We start from the raw sequence: 23,995 nt of genomic DNA on the forward strand, positions 1-23,995 counted from the left end.
CCCTATCTTACTTCACAATACATTTAACTTTTCGTGTATGAAGATTGCTATATGTCTGCTATATTGTAACAGGAAAATAGCATTCAAAAATACAAAGTTAGTAAAGAGATTATTACTCAATTTTTTTTTTCATAAATGTTTTTCTAACAAATTTGAATTGTTCAAAGATACCAATCTAACTTTATCGTTCATTTCAAAGTATATTTATGGTGCACACATTTTTTAAAAAGTAATCTACATTGTAAAGCATTTATTACTTCAAGTTTTGGCTATATTTTCTTATTCCGTATTTATATTTATTTTACTATTGTTTTATATCGGCATTAGTATGCAAATTTTTATTTTTATTTACTATTTTTTTAGGTTTTGACGGAATTTCATTTCCAGCCAACAACAATGGTAGCTGCTGGCTACCCAATCCTGGTAATTATCCGCCTATGTCACAACAGCAATATTTTTCTCAAGAAAGCCTTCCAAATACTAATGCTTGGCCATCCAACTCAGTAGCTTCTCATTGGCCTCAAAATGACCACATTTTTGGCGATGGTGGGCCAATCCAAAATACACAAACGACTGGAAAGCAGATCTCCACTTTAACCGATGTTCAGAACTACGCCAACACATTCGCCAACGCAATGACAACATTGGCGACTGAAATCGAAGACATCACCCTCAGCAAAGAACAGCAAGAACGATCAGTTCCTCAGGTACCCATTTACCCAAATCAAAGACCGCCAAATTCTTCCCAATTTGGTCAGCCCGAACAGGTGCCACAGACTGGCTGCAGCACAAGGCAAGACTGGGCTTTGCAGTATTCAAATTTGCAATCGGAAGTGAATGGTCTGCTAGCCCCTCGACCACCCAACCAAGTAACAGAACATGCAGAACCGAATTCTCATCTCTCTCAAAGTACCGATATGTCACCCAATCCTGCCAGTGCGATTCCTTCGTCAGTGTCACAATACCCTTGGTTAGTCAACAGGTGGACGTGTTTCTGATGGAATACTTCAATGTTGTGAAAATTAACATGAAATATTTCACATTTATCTCTCAGGAATGTAAAAATAAATAGAATTTTAAATTGAATTTTATGGCACTATGAGCTTTGAAGAAACTGCGATATTTTATGAGGTAGGAGAGAAGAGACGGAATTAATAAAATATATGCATTCAAGTGATAAAATTTTAAACTCTCAACAACATTTAAGTTTGGATTAAATGAAATTTCATATTTAACATCCTGCAGGGTGTTCCAAAAATACATACACAATTTGAATAAGTATGGCACAAATAATTCATACCATGCATTAATTTTTCATAAATCAATTTAATTGATATAATTACAGAATCAAATCAGTTATCAGATGTTTTAAGATTAAAATTTACTAATGCAATATTTTTCTTATTTCGTAGTCCCTGCATTTACACACCAAATAATTCACTTAATCGTCATTATTATAGCTAAAGGCAGTCAATAAGTTCACATAAGTTTCTAAAATCAAACAAGAATTAAGTGTAAATTGTGTTATGTAGAGTTTATAAAAGATTGGTCTTGCTACTTTCAGAATATCTTGGGTGGTAAGCTAATGCAAATATTTCTTGGGAAAAAAAAGATAATATATTCATACTGATTAATTTGAATTATGAAATGTTAAGATATGTTATTAATTTATACACTTGAAATTATTCAAGATGCGCGAACATTTTTGGAACATCCAGTACAATAAAAATTATCGCATATTTATTGTAATCGGAAATCAAGATGCCCTTTTCCCTGTAATAGTAGAGGGGAAAAAATACTGTATACATCCTCCTACAAAAAAAAAAAAAAAAAAAAAAAAAAACCTTATGTTTCTACCATCTTTTGTTAGTTTTTTTTTTTGGGGGGGGGAGGAAACTTTTACAGATGTATTTAAAGCTCTTACTACAAGTAATAGAGATATTTTTAATATGTTTGAAATATTCTAGTTCAGGAAGGATTCTAATTTCTTTCTTTCTGATAAAATCATTATACTGAACGAGATCTGTTTTGCAAGACACAATTTTTTCGAAAGTAGCACCTGTTATTGCAGTTTAGATGTTTATCAAGAAAGACTTGTGATGAAGACTGAATGAACTCTTCCTTTGAATTAAATATGGATCATAATAAAATAAAGTGAAAAATATTAGTTTCTGTGCTTTTATGTGAATCAAGCATTACATTTAATACAATACCAACAAATAAGAAATTATATTATTTTTTAAGAATTTATTTATCTTTGTTGCAAACCAATTTATACAGCATTAAAAATAGATGACTATTGATATGATGCTCGTTTTCAAAATACAGATTTAAGGAATAAGTAAAATAAAATGCTCAGTATAGTCAGTATTTATATAACTTACAGAACAAACAATTTAAAAATCTTAATGAATTATGCAACTATCTTGTATAACAAACTTATAACGTGACAGTTGAAATCAAATTTTCCAGATTAACTAATAAAGAATGCGATATTAAGCTTTTCAATGTATGTGTAAGCTATTTATGTAATATAAATATAAATCCAATAATATTTAATTAAATATTTGAAATTTTATCTTTAAAAATGTGACATGCTAATGCACCGCACTTTGAAACAACATTCAAGATTTTTTTTCTTTTCTTAATTATACATTTCAGCAAAAATGTGTGTTTTTTTACTACAATCTTTTAAAATAAAACCTTTATCTTTTCTATAGAATTATTTATTCACGTATTATATCGAAACAAAGCTAACTGTAATTAACGCAAACAGCATAATGCAAACAGTATGTTAGAGAAAATTTTAGTGTATTTCGCAATTTTATTAAAATTTTACGAGTCTAAAAATATTGTTTATGCAAATAGTTACATGTGCAGTCAGAGTGGTTAATTTACTTCTCGATTATTGTGTTTTGTTACTAAATACTATGCATCATTTGCGGTTCCAGCTATTACATTAAAAATTTTGTATATGGTTTTTGACAAATGGAACTTTAGTATATCAGGGATTGTATTAGGAATATGGAATACGAATATATGAGGAAAAAATATTACATATCTCATGTTTCTATCTATTTTTCGAAATAATTAAAGTAAAACCGTTATAAAAATTTCCGAGTTTCAGTTCGTGTAATTGCAGATTCTTCTGTATACATTTCACATTTTTCAGTTTGAATAATTCCATCTCTTTTTTAATAAATTTGCTGGTGCTATTTGACACATGAACTGTGATTCGCACTTATTATCTGATTAAATGATTCCTTTCTTAACCATAATAGAAAAGGGCTTTCACATGATTGCATAGAAGGCATGTGACACAAACATTGCAACGAATGCATAAAAAAAATTAATACTTAAGGTAATTATAAATGCAGTAATTATAAAAGAAATGCAACTTAAGGGCTATTAAATGGAAACAAAACAAAGTACTACCTTTTTCGGAAATTACAAATAACAGCTGAAAGTTTAAATTCAATATTAATTCACAAGTGTTCATTGTAAACCTTTCAAAAATATGAATGATATCAAAGAGATACAATACCTCATCTCATACGTTTTCAGCATCTTTCATGTGATGCTTTGAAAGCCTGCAGATATGCATGTCTTTAGTTTTCGTTAATATCAGCTGGAGTTAGCGCATAAAGATGACATATCATTTTTACTTTCCCGCATAGCGAAAGCAAAAACTGAATAATATAGTAATAACTCCTCCTTTTCTATTAAAACAGTAAAACAGAAATAGTAAAACTCTAATTATGGAATTTTCCCCCAAGATTTCAATGAATATTGACGTTTCAGACTTCCTTGAATTCAAAATAATTATTTAAAAAATGTCTGTGAACAAAGTAATTCGAAACCTCAACAAACTAGATGGATAAAATTTTTCATCTATTTTTACTCCAAAAATTGCTTATATAAAATTCAGATTTATATTACGTTTCTAATCAAATGAAGGGACTATTTTCGATAAAATAAATTCTCGATTCTCTGATGATGTCGTGTTCGCGTTACCACGGAAAGTGAGTGCAGTAGCTTCTGAGGTGTAAAGACCTCTGAGCATCCGAGGGCAGAAGTCTGACTTCTAGCTCATATGAAGATGAAACTCACACATTCGCTTGCACAACCCCTTTTTACAGGGGGCACATTCACACACCTCACAGATAGAACACAGATGAGGAACAACCATGCCCGAACCGGGACTCGACCCCGGGACGTCCAGATTACGGGGAAGACGCACTACCCCTACACCAGGACGCCGGCTCTCGATTCTCTACTTTATACAATAAAACTAAATAGAAAAAAATTGTCATCATTATAAAGATATTTTTAATATGATTATTGTCATTCACACTGAATGAAACACATTTAACTTTTAACAATTGTCTACATGTACATTATTTCTACATTCATTAGAAATATTAATACTTTTTTTTACTGATCTAATTATTGAAATATTCATTATAATTTTTTTTTATTAATTTAGAAAAAGAAAAAAAAATGCATAGCAAATAAATGAATGTCATTCATTTTTCTTAAAAATTTAATATGATGTAAAATTAATTTTTCCCGGTTAACATGCTTAGAATTACTCACTGATTATTATTGCTACTTAATGCTGCTTATTCAAAAAACATTTTGCGCATTCAAAACGCAACAATGGCGAACCATCACTGGAAACGGTAAATTGTGTATATTTTTAGAAGATTTTTATTTTTGCTAGTAGCGAAAATTCGGTTGTATTAATACATAATAATTTTGTTTGGTGAAAAGCGATTTTTTTTTAAAAATAAAAGTATATATAAAAATCAAAGAAAAAATTCTGCTTTTTTAGCGGTGACTAAAATTTATGAAACAGATGCACTTTTCCATTAATTAAAATCTCTTATCAGTTGTTTGCGTGAGCCCAAAGATGTTACAGCTAAAATAGTCCCTCCAAAACTTTCTCGATTATTCTCTAACAAAGATAAATTTTTGTTTTAGACGTGTTTTTCCTCAACCGATCGAAGCTAAAATTTTACACAGAATTACAATTGCAGAATCTCATACCAAATCCAATATATAGTCACTACAATTTTAACTTATTCCGTTTACATATAATATTCATAAGTACAGTTCCGAAAGAACAGGCCGACAGATGGTCAACTCCTTATTGGATTTAGCTTAACATTTGATAGGTCTTTACGTCGTAAATGTTAAATCTATGTATCAAATTTTATAGTTATTTTATAATTCAGACAACCGAGCAGACAGGCTTCTTCTGAATGTAATTTGCACAAAAAAATGTGATGGGCAACTACAAACTTGATATAAAGTATACTAAATTTCATCAATCTAGTTCAAAGCTTTTATGAGTTATCTTTGCCATAGATAGATGTTCAGACAGACATAATGCCAAAAACGCGTTTTTCTAATTCAGGGAGATCTGAAATGTGGAGATTCGTTAGAATTTCGAGTTCGAATTTTTTGATGATTAGAATACTTTATTTATACTTTGTATAGGAGAAAATAAAAATGATACAATTCGTTTTAAAATTATCCGTTTCTTAAAAGTAGAAACAAACCGTTTTACAGGTAACCAGGAAATCTAATTTTAATGATGTGCCACTAAGTTACTGCGTAAGAATCTCGATTTACTTTTCTTGTCATTTCCATTTGTTACAAAAAACAACAATCGGTCTATCTTTCCTCTCTTAGCTCCTGTTTGCCTTCAACCTCTTAGTTTACGGCTCAAAAATAACTGCAAGAATACTTTACTGGCCTGCTAACAGCCAATTAAATCTAGAGTGGAAAAAAATAAACTTGACAGACTCACTGTTTTCAGCTACGAAAGAGATAAAACAAAGGCCGGCAATGCATTGAAAATAAGACATGTCTCCCCGGTAAATGAAAAATAAATACGTATTTGTTATTCTTCCAATCAGAGTCGTTAACAAAGTTGTGAAGAACATAAAAAAATTTTTAAGAAAATAACAATAGAACTTTAGAGAAAATAAGATTTTAAGATACTTTTCCAAATACTTTTCTTCTGACGGACCTAAAATTAATGCGCTGATTCCGAATTTCTTTTTTTGATAAATAAAATAAAAAAACATTTTTAAATACACACTTTTATTAATGCGATAAGCAGTGGAAACTTTTGAATTTACTTATTTTCTAAGTTTTAATCTTTAATAAATAGATTATGAATATAAATATTTTAGAACTTTGATGTCAATTTTTCTTAAATTCGTTATCATGCAATGCCAGTCCTCTTGAATCACGTTTTATATAAATTAGTTGATTAGCTGACAGCTGAATTCTGAAAATGTTAAAATAGAATGTTGCCAATAAGAATACATAAGTACACAAAATTTCAAAACAGCACATCAGAAGATTTAAAGAAAAATCAATCGCAAAATTTACTTTTTAGTAACAGACGAAGAGGAATAAAAGAATAATATAAATGTGATAAATATTAAACTTATACAACTTTGACTCTTTTTTCCTGAGAAATGCTTTCTTCAGCAGAAAAAAAAAGGCAATTTTTTTTTAAATCTTAACTCGAAACAAATCAATCATTATTGATAATATAAAAAGGATTTTATTTTAGCACAACTGTATAGAAAAGTAAAATATTAATAAATATTTAGTAAAATATTTCAAATTGATGAAATATTTAGTTAGCTTAGTTTTATATTCAAATATTTAAGAAATTGACAGTAAGATTTAGATTAATTTAGGGATTTACTTAGTGTAGAAATATACTATTTTGCTACAACATAAAGGCTCGTCTTTTCGAGCCAGACTTCAAAACGATTTGACCATAGGATGTAAGATCGAGATTTCTACGACAATATAACTTAAACACGGTGACATCCAGTAATATTCGAACCCACAAGGGCAGGTTATTTGAACCCCAATAGGGGTCATGATTCATACTTACTTCGATTTGCAGTTATTCAATTCGCAGTTAATTATTCATATGCAAACAAAAGAACTTTCTCAAGATTCCATCCAACCCATTCAAATTGTTAAAAAATTTTTTAATCATTTTGAGAATATATAGTTTTGATGATAATATCACTTTTTTTTTATTTAACTTTGAATTAGAAATGAATTACATTTTAACCACTTGTTCTCATATTATTTTCAGAGTATTCAAATGACTCATGCGATTCCATCACTTTTTCTACAATAGATTAATATGGTTAGAAAATATATATATTAGTTTTTGAATTTACATTTTAATTTGGAATTACCAAATAAAAATCAAACCGGATTAAAATAAAAGTTGTACTGAAAGTAAAATTAAATTGATGTTTTATTACTCCCACAAATCATCATACATGCTTAAGGTATGTGACTACGTTCAGGACGAATTTTTAAAAAAATACTTTAAAATAGCTGTATTTTGAAATTTTTGCATAAAAAATATTGGAAAAACATCTGTAAAAACAAAATATACCGATTAAATGCAAACACTTTTTTAAAAATTAAAAAAAGGGGCCTTTTTTTTTTTTTTTTTTTATAAAATGAGGTATAAACCAAGTCTTCTAGTTTAGAGGCTCATCAAATGATTCACTTAAAAGTTTGCAGATAGCTTAAGAAATATATACCTAAACTAAACTATATGCCCAGTGCCTAAACTAAAAAAATAAACAGTATTTCTGTCCCCTCTAAATATTCGGCTTCGACTAATATATAACATGAAATTTTCAACTTTTTTCGCATTGCGGAGGATTAAAACAACTATAAAATATATCTAAATAAACTGATTACTTATTCTCTAGTTCAGGATCTGCAGACCACGTTGAAAAATTATTATATCAAATTTGGACAAAAAAAAATATGCATTAGATTTTAATTTATAAAGTTTTTCGTAAGAAAATTTTACCAAAGAGAATTTGAGAAAATCGCAGTGAAAGGTGTAAAATAATATTAAAACGTATAGAAATAACAATATAAAAATCAGCTTAAACTTTTCAACGTAGTCACCAACCTGAACACAAATGGAAGATTAAGGAGAATGTATTAAATTGAATTAATAACTTATTTTTAATGAGCTAAAGAATTTTAGGAAACTGGAACTTTCTTTCCCAGCAACGAAAATCGTTTATTTTTGAAACTTAAATTTTGAAGATTTTCTACAAGTTTAAATTATTTCTGAATAAATTTATTATATATAGACAATGCTATGTTTTCAACATGAAAATATTTATCTCCCGAAGTTATCTCTTAAATATTATCTCTTTGTTTTGTATTAGCTAATAGAAAATGCGTTATAATATGATAATATTGAAATTCATTACTAGTACTCTGTGCATTCAGAAAAACAATTAAGAATAAAATCACTATTTGCATAATATGATAGTAAAGATTCAATAATTACAGTGAACTTAATTTAATTTTATTGTATTTAAAATAAAAAATTAGAAAATAATAATGAATAACTTAAAAAAATCTTTAAAATGAATCATATTTTTTATTATAAATAATTCTTAATAAGATTTGTTATGATATTTTTTATTATAATATATCTTAATAAGAAGGAATAAACATAGGAATAAGAGATGCATAGTTTTTATCGATATTATAATTTAAAATTTCTTATTTAAACAATGAAAAAGAATATTTTAGATTTAGACCTAATTTTTATAATAATAATAATAACAACAATAATAATAAATGTCGTTTTTTATATTTCGAAAAAAAAAAAAGACAGAAAATGTGATATTTTTAGTATTAGGAATCCTGTTGTTTACATTTTTTTAAGTAATTTTAATAATTATCGACTTTTTAAACCTATATACATCATGCATTTTAGGAATCGGCGAGATATTCTCTATTTTAGAAGACCATAACAAAAAAATGATACTTAGGCAGTTCAAAACCACCTTATACCATTCAAAAAAGTAAGGTGAATATGTATACAAAAATGCAGAGAAGAAAGTTTTATATGTATACTAAAAAAGCAAAGGACATTCTTAAATTACAGAGAAGTTTTAAATGCGGTCACTAACGGCAATCTGTAGGATTGGGCGACACCTCCTCCTGTTAACCGGAAAACCAAATGCAAGAAAATAAAAATTAAAAAAATCTTTAAAAAGACAGGAAAAATCAGTAGCTAAATATTGATTCTATTAACATCAATTATAATTAGTCAGTAGTGTAGTAAAGCAATAGTAATTTTTAAAAAATTATCAGAAGGATTTACGCAAAAAAGTTACTTGCATTCAATCTGTAAATCATATTCTTTTTGTCTGCGGTATAACAAAAGAATTTGGATATTATTAACTGCGAATCTTAATTATAGCATTAGAATTTGAATCATTGAATGTTGATTATAAAGTGTAGCACAGTTTACATGAAATTATGATATCGAAACAGATTTTAAACACTATTTGATGTAATTACGATACTAAAAATGAACCGTGATAAACTGTCCAATGAGAAAAGTCGGTTGAGAAGATGAATGCGATTGAGATCTAATTTAATGTCCTCTGGAAGTAATAACCAATATGACAATCCAAACAATCAAGAGGTGCAGTTGCGCTAGCAATCTTTCGGTTATTGTTTTCTTGCTGCTGATTGTTACATCTGCTACGCGAATTTTACCGAAAATTAAAAATAATTAACAAATAATTATCGATTTAAAAATTAAATTAAAATGCTTTATAATTTATTTTAAATAAGATGATTTTGAACAATTATGAAATTTTAGCAATATTTTTAAAACGAAATTCGGAAATATTGTTTTTCTACTTTTCGCTTATCAATAAAATTAATTTTTTGAATTTATTATTTTAGTACAAATTGTTTGTTCTCAAGCTGTTTGAAAATGATGATCCATATTTCACTATTTTTCATTTTTATATAAAGTCATTTCAAAGAAATTCTTAGATCTCCGCTCATTTTTTCCTCTGATTTTACAGTTCTTTTGATATTTTGACATGCCATTCATTATGTAAAGATAAGAAAAACGCGATTGGAGTTTTGTAAAAATAATGATGAATATGTAACAAAGTATGACCTGAGTAAAAATGAACCTGTTATAATGGATGTCCATTTTTTTTTTTTTTTCTTTTTCTTTCCTTACTAATTCACTGCTAATATCAGCATAATTTTTTTTCCAATATTATTTTGAAACTATTAGGTTCCCGTTCATACTACTAGCCAAGTAGCAAGATTTTTTTAGTTAAATTATTTCTGGTGCCCAACTGAGGAACCGTATGCCCACGATTTAACCTGTTTCTTTTGCATTCATTAGATGAACGAAAAGTCAAATGTGCCAGGATAGTTTCTAAGTTTTCACTTTCGCAGCTTCCAGAAATGTTTTTATGAATTCTTGAAACTGCTGTTGCAGAAAAATAAATAAATAAAACTTTTGGTCTCCCTAAAACTTTCCCGCATACTCTCTAATAAAAAGGATATCCCAGCGAACACCTTACATGGCATTGGAGTACAATATTTACGAAATATTATCCTTCGGCGTGAATTTCACATTTTTACTGAAATAGTCGTGTTATCCTTGGGAAGTTTCTTGGCGATTAATCTCTGGCAATGAGGTTAATAGTACCGAATTTGTGCTTCAGACGCATTTTTCCCAACTGATTAAAACAAAAAATCTGACACAGAAGTATAATTGTAATCACAAAATCATGTACCAAATTTCGTATATTTAAGTCATTGCGTTTTTAAGATATCACGTTTACATGCTTCTGAAAGTACACACAGTAAGATGCTCACCCCCCCCCCCAGTAGGATTTAATTGATCACATTTTGCAGCTTTTAAGAGCTTCTTCTAGTAGATGCAAAAGCGTAACATCATCAAAAGCGGTTTTGCTTCTGATCATCCAATTTTGCAGCTTTTAAGAGCTTCTGAAAGTGCGCACCGTCAGATGCTCACCTTCCCCCCCCCCCCTCAGTAGTATTTGGCTCACATTTTGATAAGTATCTAAACTATAGATGGTAAATCTGTATACAGAATTTAATTCAATCAACTTACTTCGTTATTGGTTATTGTGTTACCTTACGTTCGAGCAGACAGACATAACTTTCTTCTAAGAAGATTTTACTCACAATTTGATATAAAGACCGTATAACAAAATTTCATTCATCTAGCTCAAAGCGTTCTTATCTGCGTCACAGACCGACTGATCACATCACATATATCACAAAATCAAATTTTAAATTTGATATATTTAAGTCATTGCTTTTTTGAATTATTGCGTTTACAATGTTTCTGAAAGTACAGCGACAAACAATCAAGCATTGTTGGATTTGGCTCAAAATTTTACAGGTTTGTACCATATAAATGTTAAATCTGCGTACCGAATTTTATCTGTCTAGCTCTCTTCGTTTTGTAGTTATCGTGTTAACTTAAAAACAGCTTTCCTTTAAACAGATTTTGCTCAAAATTTGACAAAAATAAAAAAAAATTAGTGGAAAGATTTTATATTATGTTTCATCCATCTGGCTCAAAGCGTTTTTGGGTTATCACTGACACAGACAGGTAAACATAACCCCAGAAATGTATTTTTCGCTCTCCGGGAGGTCTGAAACATGTCGATTCGTTGAAAATTCGAATTCGAAGTTTTTGAACATTGCAGTATTTTCCCTATAATTCGCGCATAAAAGTGTAAAAATTGTGAAAACTCGGGGAAAAAAATAATTTCTTCGCAATTCACTAATTTAATAAGCATTATTGAAATTGATTATTGAATTTTAAGACAACGTAGAAAGCGTTTTCTTCCAATAATATGTTTTGAAGTTAAATATGGAATTAAAAAGTTATGAAACAGTTTTTGAGAAATCATCATTCGATAAAGCAATTTTCGAAATTCTAGGAGAATGTTGATAATAGTCGATGACGTTTAACTGCAAAACACTCGGTACACACACAAGATCATTTTTGAACGAACATCAATTCTAATTTTTTGACGATTACGATATTTTCTCTATGCTTCGTATGCGAGAAACTAAGGAAAAAAAGGCGTTGTTCCATCCCAACAATTTATGTATAGCATCCATCTTTCTTACGTACATCACCCATTGTGGGCTTCTTCTTGCCGAATTATAATTTTTTTTTAAAGTAAATGAGAGCTCTCAACCTTTATGCGAATTCGCTTACAATTCCCGAGAATGAAACAGTAGAAAATGGAGGCTATGCCAAAATTGGAACTTCACGAAGGGGATGTCAGACTTCAGAATGCACAGTAGCATTAAAAAAAGCCTAATTCAGATGTCCCAGCCATTTAAGGTGCTACTGGAACGATATTAGAGAAGAAAAATAGAAAACATGTTGGAAACAAGTTGGCGGTTCTGTGAAAATCTGGACCGTCTTTCCTTAGAGTTGTAAAAAGTTCCGGTTTTTCTTGATGAAAGACAAATAAAGAAATGTTTCACATGCTAATTAATACCGAGGCACTTTATTTTATCAGCATTATATTGCTAATTAATATTTCATACATACTTTCGTAAACTGGGTTTTCTAGCTGGATAACGCAACAATATTTTCAGAAAAAGTACCATAGAATAAGTTCATCATAAGAAAATGGAAGATATGCAGATATGATACCAAATAGGATCTTCCCGTGTTTGGAACATACTTTTGTTTCTGTATCGGAAATTCAGTTAGCATTTTTTGATAGCAAATATTTTGTCAGAAATTTTTTTTAAAATTTATGAAATTTTAGAAATTTTTTTATTAACTTATCAATACTCCTTGATGCAAAACTTGCTCTTAACTTTTTAAAATTCCTTTGATAAATTTCAAAATTAGGGGGCGGGTTTTCTTTCTAATAAAAAAGGTGGATGTTTCAGTCAAATTTAAAAAAATATTTTTAGAATGCTTAATTTAGCAAATAACAATTTTTCATACATGAAATTATGATAATGCGTAAATCAAATTATCAACCAATAATACATTTTTTTTTTCCTTCTCTTAAGTGGAATTAAATGAGGGAAAGGCAACACAATAAAATTGTTTGATGAAATTTACTTTTAATATTTTTCATGAAGATGGAAATAATTTAAACGGATTCATTTTAAGCCCGAAATCAGCAGTTCTTTAGAATATATTTTAAATGAATAATGAAAAAATACTACAATGCTATCGCAGAATTACTGCTTTAAAATTCATACATTATACCTCTCTAAAATGCTGATTCATTACTTTTCTAAACGCAAAGAACAATTTTTCATCTTTCAAATCCCTGCTTTTGAGTGAAATAGAAAAACTGGAGATGATTTTGTATTGTGTAAACGAGGATTTACGCTTTTATGTGTTCTGGTTAACATTCATTATGAAAAATGTTATTATTCTGTAATTGCATTTTTTTTAAAAAAGTTTAATTTTTATAAATAAATGTAAGAAAAATAATTCCAACATTTAGCATATTATTTGTAATTAAAAAATAAATTTAGTTTAAAACATTAACTTTTTTCAACTAATTTTTTAGCATAAATTTTTTTAAGTTAACCTTTGTATTCGGAAGTCACCTCTCAAGCACTATTTAAGAGAGTGCATTATTTTGACTTTTTATTTATTTATTTTTTTAATATTTATTGAAAAAAATATCTACAGCGCGAAAAAAAAATTAATTTTTCGGGGGAAATCGACCTAATACATTTATATATATTTATTTTCCAGAGCAATAAACAAGTTCTTATATTAAATGAATAATTGTGCATCGAATTACTTTTTCGAGTGCAAAAAGTTAAAAGTACAATAAGTAAATTATTTTATTAATCGCATATCAAATTATTCAAAATTCATTGAAATAAAGGATAAATATCTGTGTTGAAATCAGTCAATATTTTCTGACAAAGCAGGAGTATCAGTTTGTAAAGTGTTGAAAACATCTGCTCTTTTTTCTGAACGAAAGTATAAAAATTAAAAATAGTTTTAAAAATAGATTATTGATTCAATATAACATGATAATATTTAAGGCTTGATTCGTTTAACTTTATTTTATTTTTTAAAGTTTTTTTAAAAATACATAGCAGAGATAACGTGAACACATACATAAATGTATAAAAAAATGTATAAAATTTTAAAATGTATAAAATGTTACCTCAACATGCGTGAGCATAACAATAACAACAACAAAAATGAAAAGTAGAGTTGCAAAATATTTAAAAAATAAAACTTGGTAAAAATTTTGTTCCGAAATAAAATTGGTGTTACAGAAAGGATAATTTTCTGAATTTTAAAGTAGCTAATATAATTGGATGAACAATAATATTGAGAAATTATGTGTGAGCAAAGATGAATGCGAGAGAAACCTTTCACTAATTGATATTTTTCCTCAATAATGGCAGTATAAAAATTTTTAAAAAATTGTATAGTCAACTTCCACAGAAACTGAGGGGTTTTTATACAATTGTCCACCTCATTTAATGAAACTTTATAACTGGATGTATATATGCTTAAATACAGTATTTAAAGAAATAATAGCTTGTTCCACTTTTGGGGGATGCCCTTTATATATAAGATGTTATTAATTTAATAAACTATAACTATCATGAAAAAATTTCAAAATATAAGCATGATAATGAGTCCGTAATTATGAACTTGCATTCCGATAAAAGATCAATAAATTGTTTTTAAAGGGATGCCAAACGGAAAAAAATTTGCAAAACTCTGGATAGTTGTGTTCTAACACTACAGAAATTATATTCAAGAATATTTGAGATATAGATGAATCGAGACACACTTACTAGTGATTGCATTCATTAATATTATCAATTCACTGATACGATCATTAGTCATAATTATCGATAATGTTTTAACCATTGAAACGGAGAACAATAAAAATTAACTGTGAGCAACATTATCACAATTAAAAAAAAATTCGTAGCACAACTCAATTTCGTCATAATTTAAAAATAATCACTTTTTCAAGCAATCTGAATGTCGTAAGAGGAATGGTCACGGTAAGCAGATTTTCGATATCCATTTCGAACAATAACTTCTTTTTCCTAGAATAATTCTTTTATTCCGTATAATTCACAAGCTTTTCAACGGACATTTCCCATCTTCTGTTATCTCTGCACGCATCGCACAACACAAATGCATAAAAAACAAAATGCGTATTCAGATTATGCAATCACAACAGCTTAGATATAACTCTATAGTTACATAAAATAATAATAATAATATAGAATAATATAAGGTTAGATTAAAGCATGAGATTAGTAATAGAACTTTAAGCATTAAGACATTTACTTGGCTTCAGAAATTTTCGCGATCAGATTGCAGATGGCAATTTGTTTGAACGAATAAAGGGTTTAAATAGCTTATTAATTCACACACGTTGGATTAATCTTATTACTCATACACTACTCTTATTGTTGCGTCAAAAATATAAATTAAGTTCTTTAGAATTATGATGGATTTTTTGAAAATGAAGTTGCTTTGAATTATTTAAATATAAAATTTTTAATGTGAAGATAATTAATAAAAAAATTTTGTACGAAAAAAAATTATTATTATTAATGAATCTGTTCAAGTTTATCTTTCTGTAACTACAATTATAAATTTAATAACGATTCAATTTTTCTACTATTATCTATAAAATACATTTGTTGTTTACTGTCATTTTATTGATAATTGAAAGCTATTTTGCAATTTATCTGTTATTCCACAAAGGAAATTTAGAGGGGAAACACGTGTCAGCTTGCTCATATTTACCTATTTAAAAAAAGGTTTAGCAAGTAACACTTAAAAATTAATTTCTTGTAACTAGGAAAATTTCAAGTGTATACAGATGATGCGTAACAAAATATTTTTTAAGTATATATTATTGTTGCATAATCGCAAAAATAAATAAAAAGCTAAAGATTAAAAGAATTCAGAATTAACGAAAAATAAAATTAAGTCATGTTAATTCGGTCATAGTTCGGTTTTAATCGAAAACACAGGGAATTTCATGTCCTTGAAACATTAGCCACATTAAAAATTTTTTTACTGATGTACTTTGCCATGTAAATAATAATTACTCCTTCTATTTGATAACTTTCCATTGCAGTCGGATGTTTGAAACAACATTTCCACTATATTAAATCACTGTCACCTATTTATAAATTCTGTCGGTTGAAATCAACAAATCGCTTTCATCCACTTATGCCACATTTTTTTTATTATTATCATCCAAAGGTGCTTAATCTGCTACTTTCCAAGTTCTGATACAGCTGTCTGTTCCAGCTATCGAATGTCCAGAAGATATTAGTAAATATATACGTACTACAAGGTTCTTTAAAGTATTCGTAAAAAATATATACACTTAGAGAAAAAAAAACTAAATAAATGAACACGAACAAATTCCAGCATAGAATGCGAGTTACAATTTCTCTCATTAAAAAAACGGGGGGGGGAGCGTATTTCTATATTTACTCTATTTGGATAAAGTATAAAATCAGCAAATAAAGACATCATTATTAATCTTGTTTAGCAATGCTTGTCACATGCCTCTCAGAGATTTCATCTAAATAAAGATGTAAAGTAAAATTGGAATACTAAGTAACAAACAAGTAAATACTTAACATTTTAACCACTATAAATCACAATTAATGCATTGCTAGAAATTTTATTAGATATATGGAATAATTTTTTTTTCCTTATAATACTTTATATTCAATTTCTTATAATACTTTATTTTTCAATTTCCATATTTCAAAAATTATATTTTAAATAAATTACTCAATAAATATCATAAAAATATCTAAAGTCAAAGAAACTTTACAAAATAATCTTAGTCGTGGATTTAAAAAATTATAAAATTTTACAAATCTGAAAGTTTTTATGATTGATGAAGTCTATTCTGAATTGCTTTCTTACTTGACAAAAATAATAATTTAATAATTTTAAATAATAAAATACTACATCAAGAAAATTTTGCAAATTACTCTCCATTAATAACATTACTTCATAATATTAATTGGAAGGTAAAATGTATTTGAGTTTGTTTGAGACTTGCATTTTCAGAAAATTTGAAAAGATGGAACAAAAATAATTTGTCATCCATCCCCCCCCCTGATTTTTGACGTTAAAAACTGCTGATTTAAATCAAGAAAACAAATGCAAAACATTAAAATTCGTATCCAAATCATATATAGGAATTGAAATCGTGATTTAGGTTTTTAAAAAATAAATAAATAAAGAGATTTCTTTTCGATATGCTCAACTGAGTTTTCTTTAAGAAAATAAATTTATAACGGTTGAAAAGGAAGTCTTACCTAGGTAGAATATGAAAATCCACAAATTGTCTTTCATTCTTTTCCACGTATCCCATTCAGAAAATAAATCTAAAATAATAAGAGGTTTACCATTCTGGTTCATGCACCTAATGCATATCCAGATACTTTCCTCTCCTTGCAAGATGTGCTCACATGTATCAATCCGTACTGATCTGAATGTCAGAGCGACTCACTACGGCGTGCAGGACGGGAAATATACATAAACACAGACCCTATATAAACATTTTGCATGAAGAAGAATTCTCTTTTACTTTTGCGGTGAAATATCTCCTCCCCCCCCCTCCTTTACCGGTTCTATGAAATCCCTTCATTTTAAAGAGACAGTTTTAGAATATTTTAAAAAGGAAAGTGTAAACTTTACCGCCAGTATAAACAAATATTTCACCGTCCAAGTAGTAACGGTAAAGCAGAGTGTTTACACCATTCGTAATCTTAAACGTTCGAAAATTCTAAACATCCGTTAAGAGACTTATCAACAAATTGAATCTGGGTGTTATGTATGTTTATTTTTCATATCTTGTCCGTCTGTACGTTTTCGACCGCTGCAATTTTTTTTTTCCCTCCATTCCAAAATCATAACTCCGGAAGTATGTTAATATAAATAACCCCCAAGTCATGTACGTCAACGTGTTTTTACGCTTGTTTATATTTATCAAAGTAAGAGAGCAAGATGCAGTGTTGTCAGGTGATGATTTTATTTTGAGAGCCTTTTGAGGGGTTAGTGATACTCGGACGGAATGGAAATGACAAGGACTCCATTCACTCGCTCGTTTATACGGTTCATCTTGCTAGAATTATTTCGCTTTAAATTAGGTTGGATTTGAGATATTCGCTATTTTTAGTTTTAGGTTTAATTTTGGAACGAAACAAATTATTTTTAGGATTCCATTATTCCTTTTAATAATAAACCTAACAGTGACCAGATATACCTTATAGATCGTAACTCAGAGACAGCCCACATTACGACTCGTTGCCATAGATTTATATAGAATTTCAATTTTTTTTAAATCCCATTTTTAGCTTTTTAGTAATTAATTCATAATTAAAAAATAAAATTTATTTTTTAAGTGTTCTAAAGAATTTTTCCTTTTAACTTTTAACCCTTTCGCAGTCCTTTGCTGTCCGCGAAAACTTGTGTTTTTTCTCTGTTTTTCACCGCATTAGAATAAATAAAAATAAAAACTCAAACAAGTAAACATTTACAATGCTTTTTAAACGTTTAAAAGTAGAAGAACGCTTAAAGCGCGTTATGGCCACCCACCAAAAGATTCACTTGAACGCGTTAGACGTGTTACGCACGACGAAGAGGTTAATATGCGCATAAATAGAAATTGCATGAAATTGATCTTACGTCCTAGAACAAGTTTAATATTTGAGTATGAAAACTGCTTGCAAAAAAATTCTTACTCATTCCGATTTTAAGTAAAATTTTCCGCGCAGTCTCAATTTTTATCCATAAATACAGTCTCATATTAAAAGTAAAGCAGATTTCTCGTATTGAAAAAAAATATATATATTAAGGAGTTTTAAATTTTTAAACCCTCAGTTTTGAAGAATTTTTCTCCTGAATATACCAAGCATTGAATATGATTATCGTAATAAAATCAATGTTGTGAAACAATATGAAAAAAAATTAATAAATATAACAATAAAATATTACTAATAGTAATTCATCTTTTCCTATTTTCTTTTAGCATTTCGCATTCATTTACATTTACATTTTCCGGATTTTAATTTATTATCTTATCTTTCCAATTCCATAACTTATACCCTTACTTTTTTCAAGCTGTAAATAATCTGTATCTCTAGATGTCCTTCGAGGGTGCTTAGGAGTGAAAATAAAAAAATATATATATAATCATTTTAACATTAATAATGTAAAAGGTTCTAAGATTTAAAAAAAATATTAAACTATCAGTAAAATGTATTAATTTTTCTGTTTGTTTGTTTCTTTCTTTTCTGTTTCATTTAGTGTCCTATATTCTAAAATGAATACTACTGAAATTTGGCGTGAATTTTTGCATTGCAGTTTTTCCTACCTTCAGGTCTCTAACCACATTAATTCTAACCACCTTGTCTACCAAACGAAGCAAATTACATTCCCTCCCAACCTTGACTGGGTTGCTGAAAAGTAAATAATCAGAACTAAGTGATAACACTGAAATAACTCAATCGATTCAATGGCATCGATCTAATAGCACAGTGCGTCTATTTTTATGATAAATTAAATAATTTGAAAATTTGCACCAAAAATACTTTGTTTAAAGAGAAAATAATTTTTAAAAAAGCGTTGTTTTATAACATACATTTTAAGAATTACAATGAATTATGTTATATTATATAAATAGAATAATTCCGTTTAGTGGTATTAACGGCTTTTTATGAAATAACACAATAACTATTTTTGAATAGATTTCGTCATTTTGAACCGTACTCAGATATGCTTACACATAAATAACAAAAAACATTAAGTGCAGAACGATAGGAATGATAAAATGAAGATAAAATTTTGACGCATTTCTGTTTTTTTAAAGCCAGTTCCCGTAAAGGAGCGAAAAAATATAAAGACGATATTTAATTTAAAGCATTGGTAACTAATATGAGAGAACAAACACGTACTCTGTTTCGTTGGACGAAACTTGCTCTCCATACACCACCTAATAATTCATGCTATCCAAGATAAAATTTGTTCTCAATATAGCGAAGAAAGTCCCCGGTAATCCAGTGGCAGAAATTTGGCTTTTGGATCGAAACACGCAAAGCTTGCTATCTGATTCATCTGAAAATACAATGTGTGCTCTGTCCCGGTGCATATGAAGCTTGTCAAATATTTCTGCGATCATGTGGAATAGGAATTTGGTAATTATACAAATTACTCCGACCCACCCGAAAGCACATGGACAAATCGGAATGACCAGACAGCCGTGAGAGCATTGGTAGGAAATAAAGCCGAATCCAAAGAGACATCAACGGCCACAACAAAACTCCTCCCGTAGAAGATACAGCCTGTCATCGATAATGGGTAACTACGCCACGCCATTTCTTTGCCTACCAGGGTAGAGAGAATCAACCATCGTTTCCAGAAGCTTCTCTTCCCCATAAATGAGGACTAAAATGTTACTAAATGTACTAAAATGTTATACTGGTGGGAGGGATGATAACACCTTTTTAGGGAGTGTGTGAAAAAGTATAAAGGAGACAATTCCCACGGATTTATTTATTCAACAATATTAGCTACCTTTGGTGATCAGCTTGTTGGCCCTGGTTATTGAGTTTTCAGATTGTTAAATATCAATGTGAAATGCATATTTTTTAATTACATCTTGTTATTTGATCAGCCTGAAAAATAAAAAACGAATTTAATTGATAAGTCAAAACCAATTATAACGCATGTAACTTAGAAAATGTGTATAATACAAAATAAAAGCGGGAGTGAAGATCCTACTTCGAAATTAATGTTCCAATAAAACTTTTTTTAAATCTTAATTTTAACACTAGCAAAAGCACGCGACTGACTGTTTTGATGGATGGATGCAAATTTCGTAGCATTAAAAATGAATTGTTACAATTTGCCTATTATATTTTTAAGATTTATTAAAAACAAAGAAAACATAGTAATTGGTACAAACCAAAACCAAACATTTAAAATTCGTATCATTAAAAGGATCATTATGCGAGTAATAAAATAAAATAATTAAAAAAACCATTTTTGTGAGATAATAGATGTGGATATCAACATCCATAAGTCACAGCGATCATTCATTTGGCAATGGTTAAGCTAATATTCCGCTCCAGTAAATTATTATTTGGCGCCTGTTTTTTATTTATTTCTTTCTAATTTTCTCTGAGTGAATAGATATTTCAGGGAACCCTATCCAAAGCATTTTTAATACTAGTTTGCAGCTTCATTAATTAACGGAGCATTGAACAAAATGCAGCTGCCAAAACTTTAGATGAAGCAGTTCGAAACTTTCATATAGTGATTTTTTTATATTTGACTGTTGCCACTCTGCAATAGGTAATAAAAGCGATTTCTGTGAAACATACGTTTGCATTTTATATATATAATTTTATCTTAGCTGATAATGAAGAGTTTACTAAAGGATCTACGAATATCAAATTACTCGATATTAAACTGAAAAAGAATGTGACAAGCTGGTCATGCCAAAGGCCGATTGACAAAAACAAAACGAAACATTTTGAAGTATTGTTCGTTTTTGTGCCGATTATGCCTTGGGACGGCTCTCCAATGACGGTCTCCTCTGCCTTTAACATCCCATCTGTCTCGTTTAAGGCAAAAAGAACGAGGCCGGATGAAGGCAGAGCGTCAAAGGGGAGAACTACCAGAAACCTGTCTCTGGTGGATGACAGGCGCATTACTCAAAAGTACGAGGTGGGGTGATGACAAATTCTCCCCGCGTGGCCCTCGGGCTCACCTGGAATGCGGCCCTCTTTCATTTGGCGCCTTGGCCCCGGCCCAAAGTGGGAAGAGCCTCCCCGTGGATTGATGATGGAGTGCTGGCGATGGCAATTAAAATATATTTATCTCGGCTGCGTGGCATCGCGCAATCGCATGGCGTGTAGGTTGGGTCTGGGATGGTAGGTTTGAATTTAGAAGGTGATTAATGCTGCAGACGGAGATGCATCTTAGCATTCTGCAATCAGCGATGGGTGCATTTATGAGATAAGTAAGCAGCATCTTAAATGCTTCATGACTGAAGAGCTCTGCACGCAAGTCTGATTAAAACCAGCGGGAAGGGGTCTCAAAAAAAACTTTCTCACACACTCTCGAATAAAGGTTAATTTGAGTTTTAAACGCAACCGATTAAAACCAAGATTTGACACAAAGCTACAGTTACAAAATCACTCACCAAATTTGATATATTTAAATCATTGCGTTTTTGAGTTATTGCGTCTACATGCTTCTAAAAGTACAGACCGACAGACGGTCAACCCCTTGTTGGATTTGGCAAAAAAATTTGATAGGCGTCTACACTACAGATTTTAAATCAGCGTTCTAAATTTTATCCATCTAGATTTCTCTGTTTTGTAGTTATCGTATTAACTTATATTCAAACAGACGGGCAGACAGACTTCCTCTGAATGAAGTTTGATAAAAATTTGATAGGACTCAAAAAATTTGACCGTATACTACATTTCATTCGCCTGTCTCAAAACATTTTTGAGCTATATTTGTCGCAAACAGACAGACGGATGGACTTAATACCAAAAATCTGTTTTTAGAACTCAAGGATTTTTAAAACTTGGAGATTCATTAAAATCTGAATTTGAATTTTTTGACCATTGAAATATCTTTTTTATACTTCGTATACAAGAAAGTAAAAATATTTTCAAACTAAAAGGAGTTAATTACAACGATTCAGCCATAATTGTCACGAGTTCTTCATCCACACTTTCTCTTAGAAGTTACGTTAAGCGATCAGATGATTTGATTAAAGTTTTAATTATGTTGAATTTAATTTAAATTTTCTATATGTGAATTAATGTTCATAATTCCCTCAACAAATTATTTTAAAACATGTGATAGATGATATCAAAATCTGTTATTTTATATATTTACACTTGTTCTTTTTAATATGTGCAAAAACCTTACAAATGGGTCAAATCCCGTTATATCACAGAATGGAAGAATTGTTAGAAATTAATGAAAATATTTTCTTTAAAGTTATCAGAATTTAGAAAAAAAATTATAGCATTATAATTGGGATCATTAAAAAGAATAGTTTTTTTTTTTTTTCATTTTAAATTAGTGTTGCAATAAATTTTGAGCAATATCATTTTCTGAAGTTAATGAAAAAATTCCAGAAACTTAATTTAATTAATCAAAATTAAAATTTAAATAATCAGTCACTTTTAGGTGTTTTTTCTTATCTCCTACAATATATTTGTGCTTAATTTGATAGTTTGATACAATCTGGTTTACCATTAACCAGGATAAGAAGCATGACATAATATTTATGACAAATTGACATATTATGACAAAATAGCATATAGTTTTTAAGGACTTACAGAAAGGCTAAAACAAGACATTCTCTATCTTAAAAAAATAATTATTGTGTCTTTGTATGAAGTAGTGTAATGTACTCGATTGACATGCAAAACAAATTTGAGGAATATTATTTGTGAGAAAAAATATTTTTATTTGAACATTAAAAACTATAATTTTAAAAAATCATTTAATAGTTTCCGGTCTTCGCTTCATAATTCTTCATTTTAAATATAATGGAATCTTGTCTGAATAATGTTCATTCGGGATTTAATAATATCAATCAACTTTTTTTTTCTCAAATTCACTACAAGGTGGCGCTACCTATATGAAATCCAAATTTAATTAAATGATTCATTAAACTTGATATTAAGCTCTGAAAGTGCCAAATTCATACAACGTCATCGAAAAAAGGAAAGCGAACAATACTTTAGTCATTCAGGAAATGATTGAAATATCGATTACAGAGAGGTCATATAAAATAAAAGCGTGTAAAAGGGGCCTTGAAATTTCTCTAAATCACTTTTTCTGCCAGTTGTCACTAATGTTCTTTGATTTCAAAATTCTGATAGTTTCCAGAGAAAATTTTGATGGAATAAAATTTCTCCATAAAACTCGGAACAAGGTTTTATTTTGAAGAGAATATTAATCGGTTAAGCCATTATTCGCCGAGTTGCTCATTTTAAAAAAACCATTCGATTCTGAGCATGATAATTACACAATAAAACTTATAATACAAATATTTGA

General features: G+C 29.2%; 1 protein-coding gene and 1 long non-coding RNA gene across 2 annotated transcripts in view; one reads left to right on the forward strand and one right to left on the reverse strand.

Moving 5' to 3' along the window:
* The window catches only part of LOC129973017 (forkhead box protein D5-B-like), a 35,494-nt gene extending 33,330 nt beyond the window's left edge, over positions 1–2,164 (forward strand). Inside the window, exon 3 of the mRNA XM_056087363.1 lies at positions 364–2,164. Coding sequence (XP_055943338.1) covers positions 364–998 — 635 coding nt within the window. The 3' untranslated portion in view covers positions 999–2,164. The remainder of the gene's footprint in view (positions 1–363) is intronic.
* LOC129973018 (uncharacterized) overlaps positions 1–17,356 on the reverse strand; it is an 87,569-nt gene extending 70,213 nt beyond the window's left edge. The window contains exon 1 of the long non-coding RNA XR_008784928.1: positions 17,221–17,356. This is a non-coding gene — a long non-coding RNA (uncharacterized LOC129973018). The remainder of the gene's footprint in view (positions 1–17,220) is intronic.
* Positions 17,357–23,995: the final 6,639 nt, after the last annotated feature.

This window comes from Argiope bruennichi, chromosome 6, assembly GCF_947563725.1.
Source record: "Argiope bruennichi chromosome 6, qqArgBrue1.1, whole genome shotgun sequence".
Lineage (NCBI taxonomy): Eukaryota > Metazoa > Arthropoda > Arachnida > Araneae > Araneidae > Argiope > Argiope bruennichi.